Source organism: Argopecten irradians, chromosome 9 (genome assembly GCF_041381155.1).
Source record: "Argopecten irradians isolate NY chromosome 9, Ai_NY, whole genome shotgun sequence".
NCBI classification, from domain to species: Eukaryota; Metazoa; Mollusca; class Bivalvia; order Pectinida; family Pectinidae; genus Argopecten; species Argopecten irradians.
In genome coordinates this window covers 24,492,296-24,504,732 of record NC_091142.1, presented here as the reverse complement: position 1 = coordinate 24,504,732, position 12,437 = coordinate 24,492,296, and the positions used below count along the sequence as shown (strand labels likewise).

At 34.0% G+C, this 12,437-nt stretch overlaps 1 protein-coding gene across 1 annotated transcript; it reads left to right on the top strand.

Moving 5' to 3' along the window:
• Positions 1-2,743: 2,743 nt before the first annotated feature.
• Positions 2,744-10,762, top strand: LOC138330656 (MAM domain-containing glycosylphosphatidylinositol anchor protein 2-like). The gene is made up of 4 exons (XM_069278206.1): positions 2,744-3,350; positions 5,239-5,320; positions 10,422-10,582; positions 10,736-10,762. Exons 1-4 carry the CDS (start codon positions 3,201-3,203, stop codon positions 10,760-10,762), a joined length of 420 nt encoding a protein of 139 aa, XP_069134307.1. The 5' UTR covers positions 2,744-3,200.
• Positions 10,763-12,437: the final 1,675 nt, after the last annotated feature.

The following is a 12,437-nucleotide window of genomic DNA, read 5'->3' as shown; positions in this document are numbered from 1 at the left end:
GGACCCGGACGTGTTCCATAGCAGGTGACGATGGAATATATTGTTCACAGTCGAATGCCTATACACAGCGGGAATATTGTCAGACAATGGATTGCCCAGGTAAAATAACAATACATTAGGGGAGTTGTTAATGGATTAGGTTTAAGGTCCCATTAACAACCAAAGTCATGTACTTGTTGAGGTTTATGATTGTCCGGGCTCGGCACTATAAAATTTTCTCATATACTTTTGTACTTTAAAAAAATTGTCTGAGTATAGCTTCATGGTGCCGGGCCCTGTATGTTTTGGTAGCTGTAATAATGTAACTCAAAAGACAGAAAAGAGTGTGGTATAGTAGGCCGGGTACGTATGTTCGTTCTAGTTTTGGGAGACTGTGGTATATTTGTGTTGTTTCTCAAAGTAATAGTGGAATTTTTGCCCTGTGTAAAGTGCTATCTTACTTGAAATGTCACTGAAGACGCAGAATAAGCACACTCAAGTCGGTCACATTATACTGGCAATGTTTAAACTAGTCATTCCCCTATCTTTATGCTTAGCAATAAGCAGGGGCAGAAACTACCACTTTTATAGACTACAGTGTGTCTCGGCCTGGGGGAGAATCTAGAGCGTAACTCACATGGGCGAGCGATCATATATGCCAAAAGTGAGGCGTTGTCAATGGAGACATAAGGAAGAATAAAGTTCGTTAGGGAGAAGGAGAAAAAGATTCTGGAGGACTGATGCACCTAAACCACTTGTTCTGTTGTTCATGTCGATGTGATCTGATAGTCTATATCCCAGTAAACTGTATGTGGGGAACTGGGGAAGTTATGGTGCATATTCCAGTTTACGTTTTGTGACCTGCCAGACTCTATCTTCCACAGTAACGGACAACACAACATATAAGTGCACCTTTGAAGCTGGCGATAGCTGTTTCCTGACTCAAGAAACGTTTGACGATTTCGATTGGACATTTATGCAGGTAGTTCTGCCTTATTTTAATCTAGTTATATCAATATGGTCGAGGATGATCAGAACTTTGATTCTTGTTTTAACAAATGATTTTTAGCTCCTCATGGCATCATCATATGGCGGTTCACTTGAATTGTCTATGTAAATCTGTGGTCTAAGGCGCGTCCCTCTGCGCTTGTGCAAGTCCATCTATCAAGATGTAGGCCGCGCAAAATGTTTTCACATTGACAAGTAAAACATACACTACAGGAGGAATGTCACTTTACTTATGATGTCTCTCCCATGTCCGGAATAGATTGTCATGATCTATTGCATTGTTAGACAAACGGAGCAGCATTTATTTCTTTAATAATACGTGTAGTTACTATATAATTCGATGCGAAAGTGAAGTATATTACATTTGTAATCAAAAATCCATACTGCCTCTTTCCTTACCAAGTTTGACATAAAGTTAACGATATATATAATGCGATATACGTATATATAGGTTTGTAAAAAGGTGTATCTTTGATTTAATTATATTCATTTGATATCACATGTAATTCAAAATATTTATGTAATGTCTCTTGTTTGTTAAAATGTGAAAAAAGAAACAACCTGACCTGCCACCCGTGTGGATCCTCTATTTCGGACTGGATTTTATGGTAATTTTTCGGGATGCTCCCTTTTACTGCGGGTAAACAGTTCACAAGGAGATGGCAAAATTTTTGCCGTATAATGATAATATAATCGTAAGAATAATGATATTGAATGTTATTACATGGTATTGGTAGTCCGGAGAAACAGGCACTAGTTACACAGGCCCGTCGTCTGCTGTGGAAGGTTCGTCGTACGCTTACATCGAAACAAACTCACCCAGACTTTGTTGTGACGTAGCCATCCTTTCTTCACATAGACTAACAAGTAAGTTAAAAGTTCACAAAAACGCAGATATGTTGTCAACCATATGTAAATGCAGTTTAACTATTATAAGTTCTTGTCTTGTATTTTAGTGGCTGGTTCATTCTGTCTGACGTTATATGTTCTTGTCTTGTATTTTAGTGGCTGGTTCATTCTGTCTGACGTTCTCCTATCACATGTAATATTACTAAACAGGTGCTTTGTATTTTAGTGGCTGGTTAATTCTACCTGACGTGCGCCTACCACATGTAATATTACTAAACAGATGACTTTTATTTTAGTGGCTGGTTCATTCTGTCTGACGTGCGCCTACCGCATGTAATAATACTAAACAGAGGCCTTGTATTTTAGTGGCTAGTTCATTCTGTCTGATGTGCGCCTGCCACATGTAATAATACTAAACAGAGGCCTTGTATTTTAGTGGCTGGTTCATTCTGTCTGACGTGCGCCTGCCGCATATAATAATACTAAACAGAGGCCTTGTATTTTAGTGGCTGGTTCATTCTGTCTGACGTTCGCCTACCACATGTAATAATTATATATTATGGCCTGGTTGAGAGGGCACTATTGCCTCATTGTATTGTCGAGGGATCCCATCATGAGACAATACTGTGAGGCAATAGTGCCCTCTCAACCAGGCTTTAATGGGTTTAGTACATCACCCAGACATGAGACCGTTTTTCATGTCATCGTAATAGAAGCACGTCAAGCGATACCTCACAACGCTATCTTCATTTCCACACCACGTTGTTACATTAAAAGAACAACATATGAATTGCCGCAGAAATATGGGATACTATAAAAACGGGGTTCAGCTTCATGAAAAATTAAAAGTAGAACAATGTAATACATTAGTGAACTGTCTTCTTGAGAAAAGCAACATTTGCTTCAATCCCCGCACACAACAGCCTGTCCGCCATCTTGACGTCTTGGTCGAAGCGCAACGTTATAATGACGTCATGTTATGGTGACGTCACAATACATTCACGTTCAATTTCGCGCCACTTCAATAGTGCCCGCTTGCCCGGGCACTATTGCAAATAGTACCCATGTATGTAGCCAATCAGAATCCAGTATTCTGTCACGTGATATACTAATACTAAACAGAGGCATTGTATTTTCGTATATTATTATATTTTTATATTATAAAAGAAGGCTTATATAAGTTGTAATGAATTAAGCCGGGTCCTTTTGTCTTTTGTAATGACAATAGAATATGTTTAAACTAAGACTATGTATTTCAGTGGCTGGTTCAATTTGTATGACGTTCGCCTACCACATGTAATAATACCAAACCGACGCCTTGTATTTCAGTGGCTGGTACATTCTGTCTGTCGTTCGCCTACCACATGTATGGCCGTAATATGGGAACTCTGAACGTCTTTGTTAGGGATGAGACTGGGGCCAATATCGTTAGTTGGTCTAAGTCCGGAAACCAAGGCAATAGATGGCACGAGACGGGAATAAACATATCATCACCAGTCCCTTCTTCGCGAAAGGTACGTGTTAGCATGAGTTGTGTTCGGAAATTGTAAGTAATTAGTTGATGTGATAGTGTCGTACAGTACATAAAAATCATTTATGGACCTTTGTTGAGGTTAATATGGTGTTACACATGTACCGCTCTGGAAGAATAGCAAAATGAGGTAGTTTTTATTTCTACCTGGGTCGTGATGCACTATACTAAGCGAAACAAAGGTACTTTATTTTTTTATTATCGGGTAGATGTGATAATTGTTGCAATAATATCGACCGCATCATTAACGGAGACTGGCCCGAGTACAGGAAAGGAACATGATCTTGCGTGGCACGTGATCTTGTGCACAAATAATTTCCGTTAATTTTAATAAAGTGATAACTTTATTCGCACACAAAATGTACAGAATGGCAGTGGTAATTCTTATAAAATCGTAGTTTTTACTAAGATGAAGACGCACCATGTTACAAAGGAGCAATAGTTAAAAAATGGCGGAAAGTGTCGTCTGCTTTTAAAAAAGTCGCTAGCATTTTTTACTTGACATTTGTAAAAAAATTCAAACTGACATATAATTCAAATATTTAGGTTTTTTATTAGAATCTAAATAGTCAGCTAAATAAATTGAGTATGACTACAGTATAGATTGTACTACGCAAGATCATGTCCCATGTTTACCTCCGATTCAAACAAGGAATAAGGTCAATGGTTTTCGTTTATTTCTGGTAAACTGAAAATATACAATTTATTTTTGGTAAACTGAAAATATACAATTTATTTTTGGAAAGGTACTGGTTTTCGTTTATTTCTGGTAAACTGAAAATATACAATTTATTTTTGGTAAACTGAAAATATACAATTTATTTTTGGAAAGGTACTGAAAAACAAATGTTTGTTCCTTGCTGTCACCATGATATAACAATAAATCAATATTCAATGAATTATCTATCGGCTACGAAACTCTTAGGTGCATAGGATCATGTTCCGGAATTTTGTATATTAAGAAGTCGAGTCTGGGATATGTTTACGTTACAAACGCAATATTGACCCGGACGTGACGTTACAAAACAATTTTGACTTAGAATGTATAAAAATGGAAATATGGAGTTGATATGAGAAAAGTATCTAAAATGTCTACCTCTATGTGGCCTTCAAAGCATTTTATCAAGTGAGCACGAACAAAAGCGATATATCTACTGAATTATTTAAGAATTACGAACTTCACAAATGTCGGTAAATAAGGAAAGTATAAAAATTCAAGTGTTGGAGAAAAATATGTTGAAAACTTTTTTCTTCTTCTGGTGATTAAAAGAGATCTAGTTTTTAAACTAAATAGCTTAAACTTTAAGTAGTTCATTTTAACATGAATGCCACTATATTTTAACTTCATCGGGGTGCAAGAGTTTGCAAACGAAATTTATTTCATAACCGGATGAAGTTAAAAATAGAGATATCAATACTTTAAAATAACATAAAATGCGTTTAAAAGTATGATTAAACTGATAAATGGATTTGTTTTCTAAATTAATACGCAACATCGACGTCGCTATTGTGACGTCATAATAACGTCGGGTTTTCGCGCCATTCTCGGATATTTTCTTCATTTAAGCATTGAAGTCACTATTTTTTAATTTCATTGGGGTATGAAAGAAATTTTGTTTGCAAATTGTGTGAATCCGCGTAGCGGATTCTCACAAAAGTTTGCAAATCAATGTTTCTATTGTGACGTCACGATAACGTCGGGTTTCCGCGCCATTCTCGGATTTTTTTTCCATCGTGGAATGAAAAAAATGAATAGGCCAAATAGAAAGCCAGAAACAAAGAGAATATTAATTATAGTAGTATGAAGAAAAATAATTATAAAGTCGGATTTAGTATAAAACAAACAATAATAATTATAATTTACTTTTCAGATCATCTTTGAAGGTCACAGAAAGTGTGACATCACAGGAGACGTAGCTATTGATGACATTACATTAACATCAGGAAGCTGTGGTAATTAATGCGTTTTGTCTTTCCTCTTTCTGTCAATTACAGTGAGTATTTAATGCAAAAACATATTTCAAGTTTTAAAACTATTTTAGATACCCTACGACATATTACATTTGCCGTTTATCCAGCGTATAATATAGTGCGGAGAACGTCGCCAGTAAAAAAAACTATTTACTTCTCAATAACCAGGAGATCTGGAAAACTTATGTAGGGTTTGTAACTTCTCATTAATCAGGAAATTTAGAAACCTGTATTGGGATTGTAACTTCTCAATAATCAGATCTAGAAACCTTATATTGGGATTGTAACTTCTCAATAATCAGATCTAGAAACCTTATATTGGGATTATAACTTCTCAATAATCAGATCTAGAAACCTTATATTGGGTTTGTAACTTCTCATTAATCAGATCTAGAAACCTTATATTGGGTTTGTAACTTCTCATTAATCAGGAGGTCTAGACACCTTTACTGGGTTTATAATTTCACAATAACTAGGAGATCTGAAGACGTTATATTAAGTTTGTAACTTCTCATTAACCAGAAGATCTAGAGACTGTATATTGAGTTTGTAACTTCTCAATAATCAGGAGATCTGGAACGTTATATTGGATTTTTAAACTCTCAATTCATAAGAGATTTAGAGACGATATATTGGATTTTCAACTTCTCAATTATCAGGAGATCTAGAGACGGTATATTGGGTTTGTAAATTCTCTATAACAACAGATCTACAGACGGTATATTGGGTTTGTAACTTCTCAATAACCAGGAGATCTAGAGACGTTACATTGGGTTTGTAACTTCTCAATAACCAGGAGATCTAGAGACGTTACATTGGGTTTGTAAATTCTCAATAACCCGGAGATCTAGAGACGTTACATTGGGTTTGTAACTTCTCAATAACCAGGAGATCTAGAGACGGTATATTGGGTTTGTAACTTCTCAATAACCAGGAGATCTAGAGACGGTATATTGGGTTTGTAACTTCTCAATAACCAGGAGATCTAGAGACGTTACATTGGGTTTGTAACTTCTCAATAACCAGGAGATCTAGAGACGGTATATTGGGTTTGTAAGTTCTCAATAACCAGGAGAACTTGAGACGGTACAATAACGATAACTCTGTGTAAAAGACTAATAGAGAGCACGATATAACATTACTTAATAAATGTACAAGGACTTTTAAGTAATATAAAATACGCTTTAGCGGAATATGGTTGCAAAAGAATTGTTTTGTAACATAAATTCATAAAATTTCAAATACACTATAACCCCTCTAACTCGATCAAGGATTCCTCGAATAACCCCTTTTCGTCGAACTGGTTTTACGGATAATTGCTCATGATCGTGTGGCGTATCAAGCCTTTACATGTAGGTAATTAATGGATTAACGGTTTCATTATTACCTACCTACACGATCGCAAGTCGCTGTTTGATGCTAACTTTATTTGAACTTTTCAGAAAAGGCATTAAATTATTGATGGTTCTCTCATAATAATGTCCATGTTAATACGAAAATACGGAAGTTGTTGATCCGTGTTAATAGAAAGTACGCATTGTGAAGTGACAAAAGAGGCGAAGGATATTGATGACGTCTGCCTAATTATATAAGTTCATTTTTTAAAACTGTCTTTGTTGTTTTCATTCGACAGGCTAACACAATGTTATTTATCAAAAGATGTAAACGATATCAAACGATATGCAAAGTACATTTTATCAGTGCGTTCCGTATCTTTTCCCGTATATTATGTTTTATAAATTTACTCGTGGACCCATGTGACCAAACGCTTTTACAAAATAAATGTCTTTAGATATCGTTTCTTATGTCCGTAATTATACTGGTTAATAAATTCATTGTAGATATTTATTTTGTAAATGTTTTAAATGATTTGTGATAATTGAATAATAGAAAATGTACTCTTTGTTGACTAATTCGGATCGTACTTTAACCTAGATGACGATCGCTTACTATGCTGTGAATGACATTTGATTTATGGTTTTCTCGTAAGCATTTTCAAACGCTCAATTTATGTTCTACACATTTTTTCAACTTGATATTTTGCTATCGATAAAACTCTCGAATAAAGAAATTCAAAATGTTGAAAGATAGTGTGATTTTAAATGTCATTGCCTTTCATCGTTTGTCATAGTTTGAGACCGGACATTTTGACTGTCGATCGTGACCAACCTCCGATGAGTCAAATACTCCATTGTTCTCAAGCTATCGACCTGGTCCCCTGCTGTTCGAGTTAGAGGGGTTTTACTGTATGACATGATAGGTTTTGTCCATGTTTATCATATCAATTAGCAAAATTTACATGCTATCAATCACCATCTACGATATCTGTTAAACGTTAAAATAATTAATGCAGAAAATACTCAAATACAAACATCCATACCACATCTTCATATCAAATTACTAACTGACTGAAAACAAATCAAAATCTAGCTAGTGTCTACAAACAGAACTGAAAAGTTTAGAAACCCGAAAATTATTTACCCATATAAGGTTCGATATGGTCACATCTTAAGGAATATTTCCGTACCGTAGTATAATCATATAAAATATTTCTTATTTTCACTTCATTTTACAACATTAATCTGATTATGGTATTGACAATGGGATTCCATGATCTTTTTTTTATTATTATGTATAACTGTCTACATTTTGTATATATGTTGTGAACATTCTCCATCATGCAATTTTTTTTTTCAGCTGAGGAATTTAATGATGTGTTTTTTTCTTTCATTGTACAATATTCCAGAAGAAAAACAGCAAATATCTGCATTGCCTGTAAAGGATCGTCCGACTAATATGCATCGCCTGTAAGTCAACTTGCCCAATACATTCCGTAGCGGTTTAATAATTTTCTCTTTAAAAATGCATTAATCTTTCCATGATTAGAATTAAGATAAACAAAGTTTTTTTTCAATTATTTCACAATCATAAGTGTAACGTTTTGTTTTGTGAATAAATGTGTCATAGAAGACAATTCGCCGAAAAAGTGGAAAAATCTAAAAAACTAACTTTAGAAACTAAAGTGTAATGTATATAAATATTGCAACAAAAGTAACATTTCGTTAATAATAAATATAACAATAGGTAAAATTAATAGCAATATAAACAATTTACAAAGATGTTTTTTATTGAAAACTATAGAATTTATATCATTTATCTCACGACAGCAGAACGTAGATTCTGAGTCCGTAACCATTGGATCATAGAAACCACATGAACTCCTGCTGAAAATAAAAAATACCGGTATAACTTAATATGTATTCACAACATAAAATGGGAAAATTGACTTTTGGTAATTGAACTGTGTAATTAGCTTTGTTTCACAGTAGTAACCAATGTCATTATTATACATTCATCTGTTGTTAAGAATACAATCCTCATTTACCGAATTCTTCAATTGTTTATTGACATAGTAATAAAGTGTATTACACATTGTTGTCATTGTTGTTAATTAAAAAAAAGAGATTTTTATTGAGATATATGTATATTTGTAATATGTAGGTATGTAAAATTAGTGTAGTAATCATATAAGTCGCAAGTCACTGATATAAATCATACAAATGCATTTAGGTTAATGCATTTATAATGTAATAAAAGGAGAAATTAATTGTTCTCAATGGATGATTTTAATGTAAAAAAATTAATTATGTGAGATATATTACAGATTATATTCACTTATTAAAAAGAAATTATCTGATGAATACCCATGACGGCATCCACATCTATATTTAATGCCAATAAGTTGAAATAATAATAGGTGTATTACAAACCATGCTGTGTTTGTCAACCGATCCTCTTGATTACCTTCTTGGTTTTCTTGATCAGCATCTGAAATAAATAAATAATCGGCGGCGTGTATTGTTTATACCCGGAAGATCACAAACAGACGCGTGATTGTACGACAATAGATTGTCCAGGTACAGTTGACGATATACAATCTATCGTTTATGTTTTTAATATGATACATGTTCCATTCAAACAAAATTACGACAAAACATGTGTGTGGAGATAACATAATATAGGTCCAGAAATGTCAAGTTGTCTACCCTTAATACTGTACATTATCTCACCGCCGAGACATGGGCTAACCTATTTTATTCTTTTGTTGGAGATGATACCGATGACGATCAATATACACTGTCTGAATGCCCAGGTATCTAATGCTCTAAGAAAGAAGGTACCGTTCTGCAGAATGCTCCAATGCTTTGTTGAATTTCGAGACCATATATGTGTCATTTGTATTCGATCTTAACTAAGTATTCATTTTATATGATGTTTTATTGAAAGAAGTTTAAGCGCCCCGTCCGCTATTTTGTCATGATGTCATTGAATCCTGACAACACGTCATTGTTTACTAACGCTTAGCAATGAAAATCCATGCATGTCATATGACACTTATGGCTAATTCACAACAAATCACTATGGGGAAAATCACTGGACATCAGGAAGATTATGTGATAAACATGTATCTCATACTTTATCAATATATATATATATATTATGCAAAATAAACATATCTGTGGATAACCTGAGATATCGTTAGTGTGATGACCCATCTCCAGCGTACAATGATCTTCTGTTTAATGGAAACAGTAACTATGAATACATAGTAATGATGTTTCATTGTTCGGGTATGTGCTATTGTTTTGTGTACCGATCCTTGAATTGATTTGGGCAGTGTTTTGAGGTTCATAGAATACGATTGCTTTATGCCCTATCAGTCAACTGTCAAACCTCCCAAGGTATTAAACCCAACGTCAGGAACTATTTCCAGAAGGCAAATTATTGCATTTGTATTGTTGATTGGACTTTTTATCTATGTATATGACTTAATATTTACATTTTCAGTGCAGTACCACTAAATAACCTTACAGGCTCAGCTGGCATTCATATAGTACAACGCGTGTTCAAATGGCTGTTCCATCTTTGAAGTTAACGAATGAATAATTCATCATAGATGCAAAATCCTTTGTGGTTTCATCATCAAATTGTATCCAAATGTAAATATAAGCATTGAACGTCTTTCAGCTGGCATTCGTAGCCAATATGACTTAATAATATGATGTACTTTATTCTGTTTAAGTGGATGGAAGTTGGGCAACATGGCGGACATGGAGTTCATGCACAGTCGTCAATAAGGATGCCCGTCGATCAAGATGTCGGAGATGTACAAACCCATTCGGGCAAGATGGAAGCGCTTCATGTTCCGGCGAATCGTTGCAATCAGAGCATTGTCCTGTGCCAGTGGGTTGGTATTACTTACTTTTACTGTTTTGTTCACATTTTTTACTTTCATTCACAAATGTTCTGCCGGTAAGGTATACGAAATAATTACTAGTGATAAAAGCTTATACTCTTCACATAGAAATTAGTACAAATATTTTGTCTGTTTGCTAGACCTTCACATTTCACAACTATTGCTAACAACTACATAGTACATTTATCATAATATAATATGAACCTACTTCACTGAGGTATCTACCTTCATGGTATTCTAATTTTTTTTTATATAATCCATGACTTTTTTATAAATTACTTAAAGTAATATGCTAAAATTTATGAAAGATTGGTCTCACAAATAATTACCAATGTATGTTGTGAGAAAGAGGACACTCTGGAACTCTTTGCAATTTTCCTGCGGAAATGACGTTAGCGCGGGACATCATCTTTTAATGTCATTCCTCTATAAATAGAAAAGATAGTCCCACACAAATCAGATCAGATATCAGTTAGTCCCATTGGTTGAAAAGAAAATTTAAAGATACTCCACCGCCGACAAAGCATAAATGATATTCATCTTTTGAACAATAATTGGTGTTAAATCATGTGTATATATGTATATATAATTAACACAAAAAATTATATAAAATAGTTTATTTTGCCTTTTGTGCAAGCGCAATCAGTGCTTTATTCCATATAGAATATAGTATCACGGATTTTTTTCGGGATGCAATTTATTATTTTGCATGTTTTTAACTTGAAATTAAATTAGAAGCTCAAACTTTTCAATGGTGGTAAAGAAAGAAACTTTTGTAACTGAAGAACAATTCTAAATGGTCTGCTCCTATTTTTGATAGAGAAAAAACAGCATTTGTCAGCAGTGGAGCATCTTTAATTATATATGTATAAATATGAATGTATTTACCTAATGTTATCCTAGAAATATTTAAAAGAAAGTGTAGATGTCGACGAAGGCGTGTCTCTGTGATCAAAAACATCACCAAGGAGGAGTTAGCTACAGCGATGGAGGAAACAAAGAAGGCACTTACAGTCGATAAAACCAAGACATCACGTAAGTAGACGTCAATGAATGTTACATCTTTATTTGATGCTATCATTCTACAACGTGTAAGCTTTGTTCGCCCTTTCATTTTTATATTTGCTTTAGAATTTGATTTCTGTTAGAAGCATTTTTTAATGAATTTTTTAGAGTAATCGACTTTAAATAACTTATCACCTGCACTGTAAATTGTTCTCATCGTCCTGGTGTGGTTGACGATTCTGCAATACTTATTTTACAACCACAAGCGCTATTTTCATTATGATCAATATATATTTGCTTTTAGTCTGCTTATAATATTTTACGGTTATGGTAACTGTTTGGTGATGTCTTTCTGATATTGTTATATAGGTTACATATTATATAGATATAAAGGAATTTATATACATTTTGTACCGTCTTATAACTCAATAACTCTTTGATTATGATTCAATACTGGCACATGATCTTGCACGCCTAAGAGTTTCATACCCGATAGATAATTCATTAAATATTTATTTATTGTTATATTATGGTGGCAGCAAAGAAGAAACATTTGTTGTTTAGTACCTTCAAAAAGAAGTTTACCAAAAATGAACGAAAAACTGTGACCTTACCCCATGTTGGAACTGGAAGAAAAAACGGCACATGATCTTGCGCAGTACACTATAATCCAATTTTAATCATTTTATTATATTCAATTTATTTAGCTGACCATTCAAATTTCAATTGGATAAAATGCAAAATAATTCAATTATAAATCAGTTTGCAATTTTTAAATATGTCAAATAAAAAAATGTTGGCGACTGTTTAAATCAGAGTCATTTTCCGCAATTCTTC